This window comes from Syngnathoides biaculeatus, chromosome 10 (assembly GCF_019802595.1).
Source record: "Syngnathoides biaculeatus isolate LvHL_M chromosome 10, ASM1980259v1, whole genome shotgun sequence".
NCBI classification, from domain to species: domain Eukaryota; kingdom Metazoa; phylum Chordata; class Actinopteri; order Syngnathiformes; family Syngnathidae; genus Syngnathoides; species Syngnathoides biaculeatus.
Window position 1 is genome coordinate 19139990 of NC_084649.1, and position 17228 is coordinate 19157217.

The 17228-nt window shown below is 43.0% G+C and overlaps 1 protein-coding gene across 5 annotated transcripts; it reads right to left on the minus strand.

The window, feature by feature from the left end:
- Nucleotides 1–64: 64 nt before the first annotated feature.
- rad54l2 (RAD54 like 2) lies at nucleotides 65–17226 on the minus strand. 5 transcript variants are annotated; one of them, XM_061831609.1, is made up of 22 exons: nucleotides 17164–17226; nucleotides 15962–16178; nucleotides 15522–15813; nucleotides 14877–15013; nucleotides 14658–14777; nucleotides 13126–13361; nucleotides 12861–13043; nucleotides 11392–11525; nucleotides 11113–11309; nucleotides 10674–11016; nucleotides 9515–9692; nucleotides 9232–9429; nucleotides 9035–9153; nucleotides 8780–8898; nucleotides 8603–8702; nucleotides 7794–7999; nucleotides 7523–7698; nucleotides 7246–7442; nucleotides 6057–6241; nucleotides 3143–3232; nucleotides 2960–3052; nucleotides 65–2794 (listed from the first exon to the last, which is right to left on the minus strand). In XM_061831609.1, the coding sequence occupies exons 2-22, from the start codon at nucleotides 16125–16127 to the stop codon at nucleotides 1821–1823; spliced, it is 4443 nt and encodes a 1480-aa protein (XP_061687593.1). In that variant the 5' UTR covers nucleotides 16128–16178; nucleotides 17164–17226; the 3' UTR covers nucleotides 65–1820. The 5 variants fall into 5 exon arrangements, with proteins under 5 accessions (XP_061687593.1, XP_061687597.1, XP_061687592.1 ...); XM_061831613.1 differs by lacking the exon at nucleotides 17164–17226 and adding an exon at nucleotides 16866–17146 and having other exon boundaries at nucleotides 15522–15810; XM_061831608.1 differs by lacking the exon at nucleotides 17164–17226 and adding an exon at nucleotides 16866–17145.
- Nucleotides 17227–17228: the final 2 nt, after the last annotated feature.

The following is a 17228-nucleotide window of genomic DNA, read 5'->3' on the forward strand; positions in this document are numbered from 1 at the left end:
AATGATGTAAAATAATGTAACTTTGTTGTCAGATGTTGACAGTATCAGCAGAAAGTGACATTTTCTGGTGTTTCTGTCTGGCCTTGAAATTTACTTGATTTCATTTATTTTATTTAAACACACTTTAAGCATTTCCACAATGGAAGTGTTTTATTTTTAAAATAACATTGATAACACAGTAATTTTCTGCTTTTGTCTTGGTGGTATGGATCAGCCATCAAAGTCAACTTAAGTTATACTATTAAAAAAAACCCAAATAAATACATTTCATACAGTACAAACACTGAAATGAGGAAAGCTACCATTAAGAGTACAGTACATTTTAATGATAAATGTTAAAAATAATAATATCCAATACATACAAAATAATCAACTGGACATGAAAGAAACAAATTCAACATGAAGCGATGATGTTCAACTTCAAATTCTAACAAGAGTACAAATAGATAAGGGATCTGCATCTTTTACATAATCCCTCTCAGTCGTTTTATATGCTTCAAAAAGTCTCCATCAGTTGGCTGAAGAAAAAAAAAAAAAAAAAAAAAAAGATCATTAGAGGTTAAGTCTCATGCTTTCTTGTTTTCTGTCCAAAGACTGATAAAAGCGCAGTCGGGCTGCTTGCCGACAAGATTCCAAAATCTAAAAACAAACAAGGAAGGCGTCATCACAACATGAAATAGACGAGGCGAGACAGCAGCAGCAGAGACTGGGAAAAAAAAAAAAAAACTACCGACACGAGATGCCGGTCAGCTGGGCTAAGGCCTCGGCTCCACCTGGCCCGGCTGGCTCCGCCGCAGTCGCTGGTTAGCGTGAGTTTGAGTGTTCTGACGTCGACAGCGAATAAACATCGGACCGCGACGGGGGTGAAAGTTTGCTCTCAGCGAGGCGCCGCATACGTCGAGTGAGTAGACATCTCGACGCAATTGATTCTTGTTTTATGAAACAAAAACATGTTTGGTCATCACAATGGTTTAAAAAAAAAAAATGAACCAAGTTCAAATTGGAACACTCAAGAACTCAGTTTTTTTAAGGCTAAATATGAAAAAAAAAAAAGAGCGTGTGTTACTTAGGGGAAGTTAAAATACATTCATTTGAGCGGTCATGGGGAAAAAGTAACTCCCCAAAACCAAAACAAAGCGAAGTTTTATCTTCACAGATGCTGCAATGGACACCTCCCTACGCACTGCACAGTATTTACTGGAAATATAAACAATGACAATGACAGTAACTATGTACAAATATCTACATGATGAGTCAGAGAACCACAATCTCAATAGGGGATGCTACACATTTTTGCAGACTGAAATATTCCTGAAATAAGGTTTCCGGGTGGATATTGGCTGGAGTGCGAAAAATAGTCTGTGGCCACCGTGTTTAATTGTGCACGCGGGCGATATGACGCAAACTGCCGAGGCGAGGACACCGCTGGAAATTCAGCCGGTGAGTGCCTGCAAAGAACACTTGGTCCATTTCACAGCAAGTCCAATATGAAAGGCAGTTTTGTTCAGCATAAAGGGTTGTTTTTAATTTTTTTTTTTTTTTTTACTTTTAAGGTCCGAGAATATTCTCGTCTACCATGTAAATGTGTCTTCATGTAGCTGTAGTGACAGGGAATGCAGTAAGAACTATGGATCTTTATATAGCCAAAATAGGACCCTCCTGGAATAATTCATTGATGTTTATCAGAAACAAGGAAGGTATTTAAAAAAAATACATGATTACAATGTTGTTACTTTTAGCACAACCACGTAAATAAATCTTATCCCATTCTTATCAGTCTAAGCATGACACTTTGTGTCCAAGTGCCCCGATGGGAGTCTTCAGTGTCCCGTCACCTCGATGACGTCGTCATCTGAACTTTCGCCTCCGTTTTCTGCGCTCCGATATCTGTCCGGTTGGGCCAAGGCCGCCCCCAACAGGCTGGAAGTGGGATTGTTGAAATGGGAGAGGAAGCTGGACGCGCTCGAAGAGGAGTTTGCCGCGGGGAACCCCGCCGAGCCGGACAGAAGAGGGGCGGGGAACATCCGGGGCTCGGGGAGCAAGGACTGGCCGTAGTTGAGAGGGAAGCTTGACGAAAGCAGGCCCGCCACGTTGGGGTTCATCAAATACGGCGGAAGAGAACCCGATGCCAGCGAGGAAGTAGTCGGGGCCGATGATGCCGATGATAAGGGAATGGGGTTCGACGGTGAGGAGAGTACGGTGGAGAGAGCTGACGACGACGACGGCGGGGGGAGTTGTCCGTTCCCGGGAGCGGAAGGGAACATGGTCTGTAAATCTGCCAGGGTTTGTCCTGGTGTCTGAAGGAATGAAGACCCACCAGTTCCACCCATGAGAAGAGGGTGACTCATATGCCCCAGGCCCCCCAATAACGAGGGAGAGTTCAAGCCCACCGGAGGAAAACTGAGCCCGCCGGAATTCAGGGAATATCCGGGGAAGTGCGAGGGGGCCGAAGTCCGTTTGAATGCGGCGCCTTGACTTTCAGCGCGCTTGCGTTTCACGCCTTGAGTCTCTAAACCCGAGCTCCGGAGGTCGTCGTCGAGTGGCGCGTGGAGGTCCGGAATCAGACCGCTTTCATTTCCCGTTGGCGCGACGGACACGCCCAACGGGGAGGAGAGTTCGTTCCCCGCGCCGAGGGCGCCCTCGCTCGTGGATGCCGCGAAGTGGCTGAGCTCACGGAGAATCTCGGAGCTCAGCGGCGAGGAGGACTGCTGCTCCATGTCAGGCGAGTGGTGCAGTTGCTCCCCGGGGGAGGCGCAGCCGTTTCGGAGCGGGTGGATCACAGAGCGCTGGCTTTCTGTGGAGGGGGCACATATACAAACCATTCAAAAGCCTGATAATAGGAAGTTGGATTATTGAGCCACTGCCGCAAAAACAACTCTACACTCCTCCTTCCGCTTCGAATTACAGATTAAATTATTCATGAATTAAACATGGAACATTTCAACAATAAATCAAGTACCTCTTGAAACAGCAGGCCCACCGGCGATTGGTCTACTAATCTTTCCAGATCTAATTGCAAAAATTCTTCCATCATTTGTCCTAATGTAAGTGCCTGTGGGGGTGGGGGGTGGGGGGGGGGGAGAGACACCACAACTCAGTATGCATATAATGAAAACAGAATAAACATGAAGGTTTTGTTTACCTTTAGACCCTCGGATCACATGGATGCTCTCTCCAGCACTAATTCGAGCCTGGACATCTGTTGTGCTGTTGGCTCCCGGGATGAAAATGTCTGCAGATTTGCATACAAGGACCATAAAAATGCATATGAACTGAACTGATTGCTGGGACAATTGACCACTCCGTGGATATTGCGCAATCCGCGTCACTGACCAATCAGAGGCCAGAGATCTGCATAAACCAAAGCCCGTTTTTGCTCCCGCCATTTTCTCAGACAACATTGCATGGTCCAGTATAGGTTTAGTTCGCGTTTTATCGCGTATTTGGGTTATTCAACAAAAAATATGGTTAAGAGTTGTAATCACGGACTTTGTAATAGTGACGACAGGTATCCTGAAAGGCTAGTTGGTGGAGTTCGATTCGTACCCTTTCCAAAACCGAAGACCCAGTACGAAAAATGCCTTCGATGGATCAAACTTTGTGGAAGACCGCATCATCAACTAAATCCATCTAAAATCAACCGGAACACATATGTTTGCACGAAGGTATGCCCTATATTTGATTTTCAAGACATGTCTCGGATAAATGAATTCCAAGTTCTTCGCGAGCATAACACTGCTGCGTGTGAACGATTGACACACTTATTCTTTGTTGAGCGATATTTAGCGATGATCGGACTGCACAAACGGATCGATTTCTTGCTGGCTTGGGACCGAAGCTTAACCAGACTGTGTTTGCACGAAGATATGCCCTAAATTTGATTTTTAATACACGTCTCGTATAAATCAATGAGACGTTCTCCGCTAGCATAACATTGCTACGTGTGAATGATTGAATGAAATCAGAAGCATGGCGTATCTCTCAGTTAAGAATGTATTGTATTTAGAATCTATAATATATCGTTGATTTGAATGAAATCAGAAGCATGGAGTCTGTCTCAGTTCAGAATGTATTGTATTGTATTTGCCATTTTTACTGTTTGTCTTACGTCAGCGCACGTGGCGTGACGTCACTTCAGGGGGCGTGGTTAAGTGCCCTGTACGGAGGGGCCAATTTCATTCAATAACAAAAAAAGGCAAAATCTCTTCCTCACACTTTTGCAGCGATCACTTTCCCCCACGGATTAATGTGACTGAAGAATAACGCACTACAAATGAGTTGGGGTGACTGAGGCAAGCCGTGACGGAATGAAAGAGAAAATAAACCGCAATGTGTCTACTGCAGGGGTGCTCAACGCGTCGATTGTCGATCGCGAGGCAGTTTCGGTCGATCGCGACGGCGTGCCGAGAAAAAATAAAAAAAGACATAAGCTGTATCTTTTTTTTTTTAACTTTAGCTCACAGCGCATCCGCAAACGACGACAGTACAGGAAAACAGGCTGTCAGTGAGTTCCCCCCCATTTTAAGCCCTTGCTTAAGAAATTTTAACAAACATGAGTATGGATGCTGCAGTAAATAAGAAGACAAAAACGTATCACTTTCATATGGAATATATCTGCCAGTGTAATGTGAAATGTGGAACGGCATTTTCAAACTGTTTATGGAAAAAATATGACGCCGACATTCCGCCAAAAATCGAGCTGAGAATGAGAAAAGTGAACTAAAATCCCAATTTGCCGCACAGCAGTCACTTTTCACACAATATAGTTCAACAGCGAAAGCCGCCATCGAAGCATCGTTTCTGGGTTCATCGCATCACACAAAGAGGCACAGCTGACTTGTTGTTCCGATCTTTTAAAAATAAGGCGGAAATATTATCTTCAATAGAATCTCTGCAGCTGTAAAGGCCCTCTGAAGCCACGGCTGATGTGTGGAAGGACGTCGGAGATTGTGATTGGTTCTCACTGCAGTTGGACCAATCCACCGACTTGAGTGACACAGCCCCAGGTGTGCATTTTCATTCGGATGGTGTTCAGTGATCATCAACGTGAACTCAGATAGTTACAAAAAATGTTTATGGTTCACTATATTGTGTTGTGCTATATTGGGTCATGCAAGGCACACAAACATACATTTACACATAAAGAATCCTCAATATACGTTAAAATAAATATGTTTTGCATTTTTGTAGTGTCATTCTATTTCATCATTGGTCATTCTTAAAAAAACAAAAAAAAAAAAAAAAAAAGAAAGACCCCCTGCCCCCTGCATGCGAGAGGCTGGCTGCTTGAAAAGTAGATCTTGGGGTGAAAAAGTCTCGGCACCCCAAGTCTACTGCAAAGTAGAACTGACTACAGTAATGGACCACAAAATGTATTGTAAGCAAATTTCATAGCGGCTCTCACCGCTAGGCAGGACATATTACAACGACCCCATACGTGGTCAAGAATACACAAGAGCTTCTTCTTTTTCTTTTGGCTTGTCCCGCTAGGGATCGCCATAACGTGTCATCTTTTTCCATCTAAGCCTATCTCGTGCATCTTGCTCTCTAACACCCACAATCCTCACGTCGTCCCTCACCACATCAGTCAACCTTTTCTTTGGTCTTCCTCTCGCTCTTTTGCCTGGCAGCTCCATCCTCACCTTCTACCAATATACTCACTCTCTCGGCTCTGAACATGTCCAAACCATCTCAGTCTGCTCTCTCGAGCCTCGTCTCCAAACTCTGCCCTTCATCCTCCCGCCAACTGTTCCACCCGCTTGGACCCGTTTCTTCACTTCTTTACCACATTCTCCATTGCTCTCTATTGTTGACCCCAAGTATTTGAAGTCATCCACCCTCGCTATCTCTTCTCCCTGGAGCTTCACTCTTCCTCCTCCGCCCCTCTCATTCACGCACATATATTCTGTTTTACTGCGGCTAATTTTCATTGCTCTCCTTTCCAGTGCGTACCTCCATCTTTCTAATTCTTCCTGCTCCCTATATACAACAGCTTGAATTACCTGAAATATCAGAACATTGTTTGAAATGATATTTAAAAAAGCATGACACAGTACCCGTTGTGGTGACAATCCTCTGAACGTAAACTCCAGCCTTCTGCAGGAAATTGACAGGTAAACTGCCAGGCGAGCTGGCTCCCGCCATGCCCATGACAACCTGGCGAGGCATCATGGGGATCGGCGTTGACTGGATGGGCCTGACACTTGCAACCGGCTTGTCGTCAGGCCGAGCGATAGGACGCCTGGAAATAGGAATATTTGAACTCACGAGATGTTCGGCTGACTATGACAACAATACGGGCGGCACGGTAAAAGTCCATAATTGTGTAGTCAGATGATTTTAAGGGGGAAGTCCACCCATTGAAAATAATTATCATGTCATTGGTACTGTAACTTTAAAATAAAGATTTTCATCAGATACCATTTAAGGTTGTTTATATCTGCAATTTTGAATGTTTCCGGTCGCTGACATTTTGCCGAGTCACATAACCAAAGTGCGCGGATGTGACGTGTCATATGCTCAACCTGAGGCTCGATCACGTTCCTACGCAGTTATTGTCAGCGCTGATTTCTCATATTTATCCTCATCTGATGAAGAAACAGAAGTATCGGTTGATCGGGAAGACGGAGGAATACGCTCATACAGATTGGAACCTGTGGCTGTCAATGATGTCGAATATTCAGATGGTTCTTTGGACGGGAATGACGCGGAGTCTGACTACTCGAAGGCCTACGCGCGGGACATAAGTGCGTAAACAAAGCCCCCCGGCGCTCGCTCGCTGCCGGAGCTCCAGAGGCCTTTGTTTATGCCCCGCGCGTAGGCCTCCAAGTAGTCAGACTCTGCGTCATTCCCGTCCAAAGAACCATCTGAATATTCGACATTATTGACAGCCAGAGGTTCCAATCTGTACGGACGTATTCCTCCATCTTCCCGATTAACCGATACTTCTATTTCTTCATCAGATGAGGATAAATCCGAGAAATCAGCGCTGACAATAACTGTGTAGGAATGTAACCGAGCCTCAGGTTGAGCACGACACGTCACATCGCGCACGTAGGTCACGTGACTCGCCAAAATGTCAGCGACCGGGAACTTTCAAAATTGCAGATATAAACAACCTTAAACGATATCTGATGAAAATCTTTATTTTAAAGTTACAGTATCAATTGCATGACCTATCTGCTACATTGTTATTTTCAATGAGTGGACTTCCCCTTGAAAAAAAAAAAAAGACTTGAACCTCACCAGCCACGTTGACTAAATGCAGGTATGTTCGCGAGGACGTGGTTGCTGGTTGGATAATACGGCGCGTAGGAAGGTCGCGAGTAGGGCACAGATGCTCGTTTTTCGTCCTCATAGCTTTTTTTGGCAGCTCTCTTCTCCGCTTTGGTCAGTTTGGACTCCTTCCGGTCCACTAACAAAGACTCATGCTGGAAAGGTTGCTGTCGGCACAAAGGCAAAGAAAGACATATTTGAAATGATGCTGTATCGCAGCGCAATAGTTATAGAAAAGTTATTGTACTTTAGTGATGAGGTGTGGGTAAAGCTGACAGGCTCTATATATGACCGGCTCAAAGTCTTCATAAGCCCTCAGGTTGATTTTGTTAGCTTGCGGTTCCTCCTCAACAAAATGCAACAGTGACTCCACTTCCTTTCGAGTAAAGTTCAGTGCTGGGTTCAGGTCGTCCACTACGCGGTCTGCGAGCAGAGAAATGCACAATGCGGTCTGTGTTTTTTTTTTTTTTTTTTTTTTTGGTCTGTGCCTAACACACACAAATATTCAAATCTCTTACCGGACATGCCCTGTTTGGACACCTGTCTATCATAGATCTTCTTCTCCAGGGTAAAGTCACAAACCAGACGGTAAATGTAGCAGGGTTTTTTCTGACCGTAGCGGTACACCCGGCACACTGCCTGGGCGTCGTGACACGGGTTCCAGGAAGCGTCGAACACAACGACCCGGTTTGCGCCTATCAGATTCACACCGAGGCAACCCGCCCTAGCAGGAGGACAAAAATATACACAATGATGTAGAGGATTTACTGTAATTTCTCGAAAATAATATGGTAATTTCTCCAAAAATATTTTCAAAAAGTTAATCGAGCGCATTATATTTAACCATGGATGAAAAATAAAAAGATACAATCACATTGTATAGTCGTGTACAGGTACATAGTGGTAAAAAAATGTATAAATACACATTTCGATATGATATTTGACGTCCTACGTTACACATTTATATTTATTACGGTAATATGCGCCCCCAACCTGAGCTCTTCTGAGCTCCTCAGGGATCTTGCATTTTATGATTGTTAGCGTAGCATGTTTGTTGCTACTGCACCAAAGATAAGAAACGACTGCCCGTGAGTTTGTTTAAACTTAAACTAACCATTCTGAGCATATGGGAAGCGGCAAATTGGTGGCGCGCATTGTACATAGGTAGAAGGGTTTTCTAAATTTTTGGGGGTCAACTTTGGGGGTGCACATTATACTTCTTATACTATATTACTTATATACTCGAGAAATTACGGCAGTTGCTGTCAGTGGGTGGAAGGAAAGCGGAAGTGTGAGGAAATGATGCGTGAAGAACTGTGACACACACCTGGTAGAAAGCAAGAAAAGCAACGACTTGGTGTTCTCTGGGTCATTAAACTGATTGATTAGGCGCTCCCTTTCGGAGGAAGATGTACTCCCATCAAGTCCTACACAAAGACAATTTTTTTTTTTTTTTTTAAACAGCCATCAAATGTGCAATGCATTCGAAGAGCACAGAACTTACGATAATAACTAAGATTGCGAACCCAGTTGGGGTTCTGAGACTCAGCAGCAGTGTCTGGTGATGGAATGCTTCTTTTGGATAAGAAGTCTTCAATGACTGTCAGGGTGGACAAGCTTTGGCTGGTGATGCCGGAAGAGATATTCAAGAAATGAGTGAGCTTAATTCATTAAAAACACTGTAAAGTCAGGGAGTCTCTTCTATAAACTGCTTAGTGGTGGATTTGTATTTGATGAAACAGACACTGAAGCGACTTACCTAAAGACCAAAATCTTGTCTCCTCTTCTGACGCTCTCGTCGATCAAATGAAAAAGCAGCACCATTTTAGCAGAGTTGTCCAGAAGTCCCATCTGGTAGTTTGACATAATTTCCTTTGCCTGTGACAGAAATCAGATAAATACTTTCGTTTAAAGCCGTCACTGCTGCGGCACGCGGCTAAGAAAGCGACGTCATACCCATTCATAAGTGATGACTTGATTGCTTCGATCCTGCGAGGCATTCAGCAGGGGCGGAATGTTATTGACTTTGCTGTTGCTGGAGTCCGACACTTTACCTTTGGGGCCGCCGGCAATGTCATCGAGGTCCAGGTCTTGTTCGTTTGCCTGATTCTCTTTCTGTAAAGCTTCATAAAGCACGTCTGGATGATTCCAGATCTAGCGTGAGGATGACAACGGCTTTGTTAGTTAAAATTATATGATGCAATCCTGCATACCAAAACTCTTATCTGGAAAGTCTTACCTTGCAGCACACGCAGAAGGCCTTTAGAGGGTTTAGACCAAGCCAACCATTGTTTCCTGCCTCTCGGAATCGATTCATAAACTCGGTGTACAGCGCTTTCTGTACAGGAGATAGCCGCACCAAAATCACATGCTCCATCTTCATGGGAAGCTGGTGTTGCAGAACATCATGGCCACGTCTAGAAAGCCGGAAAACAAATACAATAACGAATGTGGGTAATAGCTAGATTTCTTCGAAAAATAGACTATTTACAGTGAAGAAAATAAGTATTTGAACACCCTGTTATATTGCAAGAAAGAAAAATCCAGAAATCACAATGTATGATTTTTTTTAACGATTTATTTGTGTGATACAGCTGCAAATAAGTATTTGAACACCTGAGAAAACCCTTGTTAATATTTGGTACAGTAGCCTTTATTTTCAATTACAGATAAATGTTTCCTGTACTTGTTCACAAGGTTTGCACAGTAGGGATGGTGTTCTTGAGATGGAACACATCATTCGTCTTCCTCCAAACATTGTTAGTGGAGTTATGACCAAAAAGTTCCATTTTGGTCTCATCTGACTACAAAACTTTCTCCCATGACTCCTATGTACCTACAAAATGGTCATTGGCAAACTTAAGACGGGCCTTGACATGTGCTGGTTTAAGCAGTGGAACCTTCCGTGCCATGCATGATTTCAAACCATGACGTCTTAGTGTATTACCAACAGTCACCTTGGAAACGGTGGTCCCAGCTCTTTTCAGGTCATTGACCAAGTCTTGTCGTGTAGTTCTGGGCTGATTCCTCACCTTTCTAAGGATCATTGAGACATCCACGAAGTGATAACTTGCATGGGGCTCCACTCCGATGGAGAGTGACCGTGGAGGTGGACTTTTAAAGGCGGGCCAACAGGTCTTTGAGGGTCAGAATTCTAGCTTATAGTAAGGTGTTCAAATACTTATTTGCATGTGTATCGCAAAAATAAATCATTAAAAAAAAAAATCATACATTGTCATTTCGGGATTTTTTTTTTTTTTTTTTAGATTATCTCTCTCACAGTGGAAATGCACCTACGATGAAAATTTCAGACCCCTCCATGATTTCAAAGTGGAAGAACTTGCAATATAGCAGGGTGTTCAAATGCTTATTTTCTTCACTGTAGCAATCCGGCTCACCTCTGGACAAAACCCTCCAACAGGCTGTGCAGCACATGGCTACGGTAACGCATCAAGCGAACATCTTGAGGCGTGCTGTCCATACATTGCCCGTTCAGAATAGGACGCTCAAACATGTTGCTGAACTCCTGGCGTGTGCCCAAGAAGTCCGGCCTCACAAAATCCACCATGCACCAGTATTCAATGAGATTGTTCTGTAACGGGTAACCTGTGAGGACCACTCTGCGCTTCGAACGGATATTCTTCAGAGCCTGTGACGTGCTGGCATGATAGTTTTTAATGCGGTGGCCCTCGTCGCAAATCACCACATCTGGACCCGGTCGTAGGATGGCCTTTTCGATGCCTGATAAAAAGCATAGACACAGGTGTATTTATTTCGAGTGATCTATTAAGCACACATTGATGTTATTACCATTATTTATAAAATCGTTCTGCTCGCCTTTCATGAGTTCTTGTTGTCTATCTTCCTCATCTAGATCAATGATGACAGGCCCTACGGGCTTCTTTGATTTTCTCTTTTTGCCCGTAACGAAACTCTTCTTCATTGACAGGAGACGGTACATCTCATAGCCCATCAGCAACACGCCTCCGTCTCGGCTCCAGTCTTCCACCACCTTGGCCCGGGCAATCGTGGTTCTGTAGGACACACATCCAGGATGATCAAGAGTTCAAATATTGGACACGGGACCATTTATGCAGATTGTGGCGTGCAACATACTTGTGCTCATCATTCAGAATTTGAACTTTGAATGTACGTCCGGTGAGCAAAGTGGGGTCAGTGTCAGGGGAAATCGCTTCCTGGGGTGGGAGCCAGAGGTTAAACTCCGCCAGCCAGTTCTGAAGTGTGTTCACCTAGAATGAGGGCAGAAAAATAAAAATAGTTTGCGTATAACGAGAACTAATTGCCAACTATTGTAAAGAAAAGAGGTTATTGGGCATGTTTATATAGCTGGATTATGGAAAAGGAAATGAGTGAGAAAACTCAAACTATGCGGAGAACAAAAATATTGCTATGTCTTAGCCGGGGTGCTCAATGCGTTGATCGCGATCGACTGCAGTTTGGGTCGATGTATTTTTCTGACCTTTAGCTTACCGCGCATGTGCAAACAATGACACTTAGTACAGAAAAACACGCTAGTCAGTGAGTTCCCCCCGATTTCAAACCCTCGCTTAAGAAATCTCATCATGAGTATGGATGCTGGCGTAGAGAAGGAAACAAAAAGACATCACTTTCATACAGAATGGGAGGCGTCCATTTTTTTAACGCCGTCATTTTCGAAGCGCGCTTGCCTCATCTGCCAGTGGAGTGAAACGCGTAGCTGCATTTTCGAACTGTTTATGGAAAATACGAAGCCGACATTCCGCCGAAAAGCAAGCTGAGAATGACAAAAGTGAACGAACTAAAATCTCAAATGGCCGCACAGCAGTTATTTTTCACACAATATAGTTCAACAGAAAAAGCCGCCACCGAAGCATCGTTCCGGGTTTGTCATATCATCGTTAATAACAAGAAGTCCTTCCAAGATGGAGAGATGGTAAAAGAGGCATAGCTGACTCGTTCCGATCTTTTAAAAATAAGCCGGAAATATGATCTTCAATAAAATCTCTGCAGCTGTAAAGGAGAACAGTTACACGGCGCTGTGAAGCCATGGCTGATGTGTGGAAGGACACCGGAAATTGTGAATATTTCTCACTGCAGTTGGACGAATCCACTGACGTGAGTGACATAGCCCAGGTGTGCATTTTCATCCGTATGGTGTTTAGTGATCATCAACGTGAACTCACATTGTTACAAATGTTTTTTTATAGTTAATTATGATGTGTTGCGCAATATTGGGTTATGCAAGGCACACAAACTTACATTTACACATACAGAAAAAGAAAAATTTATTAAAAAAAAAAAAAAGACGCCAACAATCGCGAGAGGCTGGCTGCTTGAAAAGTAGATCTTGGGGTAAAAAAAAAAAATGTCTGGGCACCCCTGGCATAGGCCAAAGAAGAAAACTTTATATTTTAGTGCAGATCTGGATAAGGTTGCAGATTCGGAAGAGTGTGAATCTGAAGGTAATCTAATTAAAAAGTCCCTGCGCATAGGCACTTACAAGCAGTTAATTACTGGAAAGAAGTAATGTGGACACATTTCAAGGAAAAAGTAAAACTAAGCACATATGCATTCCGATTACTCACGGGAACGATGGCTAAGACTGTGTGAGCCTCGGTATTCCGCAGCAGGATGTCGATGAAGGAAATGACTTGCAGTGTCTTGCCGAGACCCATACTGTGCGCAAGGATGCAACCAAAACCACTGCTGCTCTTGTATCGATCGAGAGACTCAATCAGGTTATCATACAGAAACCTGATGCCGCCAATCTGGTAAAAGAGGAGTTGAAAAATGTCGCACCGACACGCTGACAGGAAGAGTTTTTGCATTTTTTGGCGGCTGGCCAGTAACCTGGTGAGGTTTGACAGCCCTGGCCAGCTGTGGAGCAAGATAAATGTCCTTCTCCTCCGCAGGGTGGTTGATATTAACCATTACGCGGCCCTGGGCGTCGGGCAAGTTCAGAGCGTCATTGATGTGCGCTCCGCTGCTCTCATTGGTGCCGGCGGGGCCACCGTCATCTTCATCGTCCCCCGACTCGCTGCTTATCTGTAGGGCATCCTCGTCCCCGGAACTGAGTTCAATTATATCTGCGCAATCGATAAACAGGATAAAGGGCTTGGCACATACACCGTATTTCCAAGTAGAAATAAAAATAGATAAATCAATAATAATTATATAATAATAATAAAACAAATAATATATAAAATAATAATTATACAATAATTAATATAAGCAAATGGAAATAATTTAATAATAATAATATTTAAATAATGAGAATTTTGGCAATTCTAATTGTGCTAAAATTTCACTACACAGTATTCAAAGTGATATAGAGCTCGTGCACGTGACGTTACTGATTTCACGGCGCCATGTTGCCTGTCAAACAGAGCTGCTCTACATTGTGGGGGACGTTGAACCGGAGCAGAATATACACAATGCCCGAGACTTCTTGTGCTGTCGGTTGTCACAACAGCAGAGACAGATATTCAAAGAGATCATTCTATGGAATACCAGCTGAAAAGACCAGAAAAGATCGATGGATTTCGGCAATTAAACGTGATGGACGGTGCCCAACCAATTACACATGGCTGTGTAGCGATCACTTCATTTCAGGTAGGAATTATTCTTAATCTCAAAATACGAAGAAATGGACTCATTTGAGAACAATGCGAATTTGAAAAAAAAAAAAAGTCTATCTTAGAGAAGTTTAGAGGTGTGTGTGGCCGCAATACGCTTCTGTAGACAGAGGAGCCAACTCCCCATCCTCTTTTTTTTTTCCCCAGTAATAGTTAATGAATGCAGTTTGTGTAAAATCAAAGGTCATTTATTTATATATCTTTATAAATCTGAGTGGCTCCATCACTATATGGGATTTATTCTTGATTGAGAACAGATCCAGCAACGAAGTATTTGTATAAGTCCTGACTTTTATACACTTTTCCGTGTAAATCTCGACGATTTACTCACCAGATCGGTGTGGAGATCCAGTTGTCCAAGACAAGCGGAAGCGAATTAACACTCCAATTTCGTATCGGCGAAAGCATCGACTTCTGCATTAAATATGGGTCCTCTATGCCAAGTGTCTCTCATTTTTACACGTACCTTTGTTTATTATCATCTTCTAAATGTTTAACTGTACCGGAAAAAACTCTGGGTGTCATGCTATAAGACATATTTTCATTTCATCTAAACGGATTAGCATTGAATAATGCTTTGTTTGACCGGCAATATGGCCAGTCACGTGATTTTATGGTGTAGTTGCATGAGCTCTATATCTAAGGTACTTTGTTTATTGATTAATGTGAACGAGGCACACAGGGATTAATTGTGCCATAGAGTCAGGGGCACTATTAGAAAGCACAAATAACCAAGACCTTGATTACCATCTCGAAAACCAAGTTCGGGGAGTTTAGGTTCCATGTTTTCATCTTCATCGGCGCTGCTGTCCAAGCAGATCACGTCCTGCTTGCCAAGTAGAGCGGGGACCAAGTGAGACACTTCTCCTAAAATGGAAGTTGGGTGCACGGTTAGAATAATGGAAATAAAAAAAAATACCAGTCTTAATGACTTTTGTTGAAGTTAAGTTGAAAACAACCACAAACCTAGTTGGGATTCTAGTAAAGTCGGAGCTGGCATAGGGAAGTCTTTCCGCTGTTGCTCCAGACGCTTCCGCCTCTCCATCTCTTCCTGTTGAGCAGCTTTGGTTCCAGCCTCCAGCTGGTCCTCCTTTAGCAGCTTTCTGTTGGAGACAAACAGTCATGTAAGGTATGTAAACTGCACAATTTAGCAAGTACTGAGCAGGGATCTTCCCGCTAAACAACAGCAAAAGCTACCCTGATTTGCATTCAGTTGAGCAAGGTTTTTGATTATTGAGTAAAATTCATGATTTCTTTCTTTTGTTCTTTCAAGAGTGATTTTATGTGCAGCAGAAGATGGTTTATTTTGTGCACTGTTATAATATGTATTGAATCTTTGGTTTGAATCTAATTTGGAAAAAAATCATTTCATTTTTCCAATTATGAACTGATTAGAAAATGCATGTAGGAAGCTTTTAGGGTTTAGAACGACCAACAATGTTAGCCACTGCTTTTGCTGAAACATTTGTATGATTCAACTTCTCATCGTCAAATAATCATCATTATTTTTATATTTTATTCTTAAGATTCAGCTATTATAGTGTCATACATTTTTATCCAATTATGTACCAAGTTGATGTATTTGATAGGAACTGTAAAACACATACAGACCTAATATTTTTCCTCATGTTTACAGGCTTGGGAGGTTTGGACCGTTTTGAAGGCTTGGAAGATTTGGTTAATTTCAAAGCTTTATGTTTCTTTGATTTGCCGGAGAGTTTCTTGCTCTGGCTCGATTGGCCAGGGCTGCTCGGAAGTTGAGAGCGAGAGGTCGGCCTGGAGGACGGCTGGGATTCAGGCCGTGACGGTGGCTCGGAGGACGGATCTCCAGAGGCAGCGGAGGTGGAGTCCCGACTTTCTTGCGCTTTTTCATCCCAGCTTTGTGCACCATGATGGTTTTCTTCTAAAAGAAGAGACAAAATGTCAATTTTACGTTGAATGAGTCTCAGTTAAATGTTCTGTTTTTATGTGATGTGCATTCATTAATAGCAACAACCTTATCTGTTCCCATTCATGCTACCCATGAGATCATGAAAACTACAAACACTCACCCACACTATCATCCTCATCATCTCCACTGTTTTCATCATCCTCCTCATCGTCATCTTCCTCCTCCTCCATATCGTCATTGTCCTCATCTTCATCGTTGTCCTGATAGTCCTCTTCACTGTTAAGGCTGGCCTCCAGGTCACTTTCTGAAAGGGCCACTTCAGACATGGTGTCTTATGGGGTTCTTCAATTATTACCTACACACCTTCATCAGTGGTCCTTAAAAAAAAGCACTATTTTAATAAGGAAGAGCTGATGAAACAGTTCACATTCAACAAACGAAAAAGGAAATGGCTGCCCTTTGAACAACAAATCTTCACAAGAAACCTTTTCAGAGGGTCAAGAGTGGCTTTATCTTTCTTGGATGGAGTTAGTTCATCATTTCACATTTCGTATGTGTCTGTATACACCACGGATATGCTTAATTCTTATCAATGTAACGGAACGAATACAAGTGGGTGAACAATTACTGATGTCAAATAAATCCCCCCCCCCCCCCGTTGCATTTGAATCGGGGAAGCATAACCAGCTAGCACAAAGACAAATCTCCAGGATCTAAACCTAACGAAACCTTTGCAAACAAGATGCGCCTTACTGCTTGCATTATTTCACTACTATTGTTTCCTACCTCAAGCAACAGACCAAGACGCTAGCTGGTTAAACAACACACGTTATCGAACCCCCCGCCCCCAACTCGTCGTGTTCATTTACACAATAAGATAATCAACCCGTTTTGCAGGAAAACGCATCTGCTTAACCAACCGGCTTCATTGTTGTGAAAATACAATTCTCCAGCTGTGTATTACGCTCGGGCAGTTAACGTCAGTCGCAATTATACACATGCTAACATTATTCACTAGCCACGCGCGCTAACTATCGCAATCATGACATATTTTAGCAACGTACCGTGTAAACATGGATGTTGCACGCTTCTGAAAAGATCGCTGTCAATGCATACACCGGTCGATCAACTCATTTGCAAGGTAATTATGAAAATAAACGAATAATCGTTTCATTTCCATTTTTTTCTCTCCCAGTGTTACAATGTAACCCTTCCGAGTAAGGAATCTTACAGTCAACGAAATTGTTCCGTAGCCAAATAATAATCCTTGATTTGGAATTGGATTATTTGGTTATTTCTGATCGTCATATCTATTGAAATAACCATGCAATTTGATAATTGATGAAAAGGTCCCTCATTTACATTTTGTCATCTAATTCCATAAAAATGAAATTAGAATTTTGTGTCAGCCCCGTCGATTGTTGATG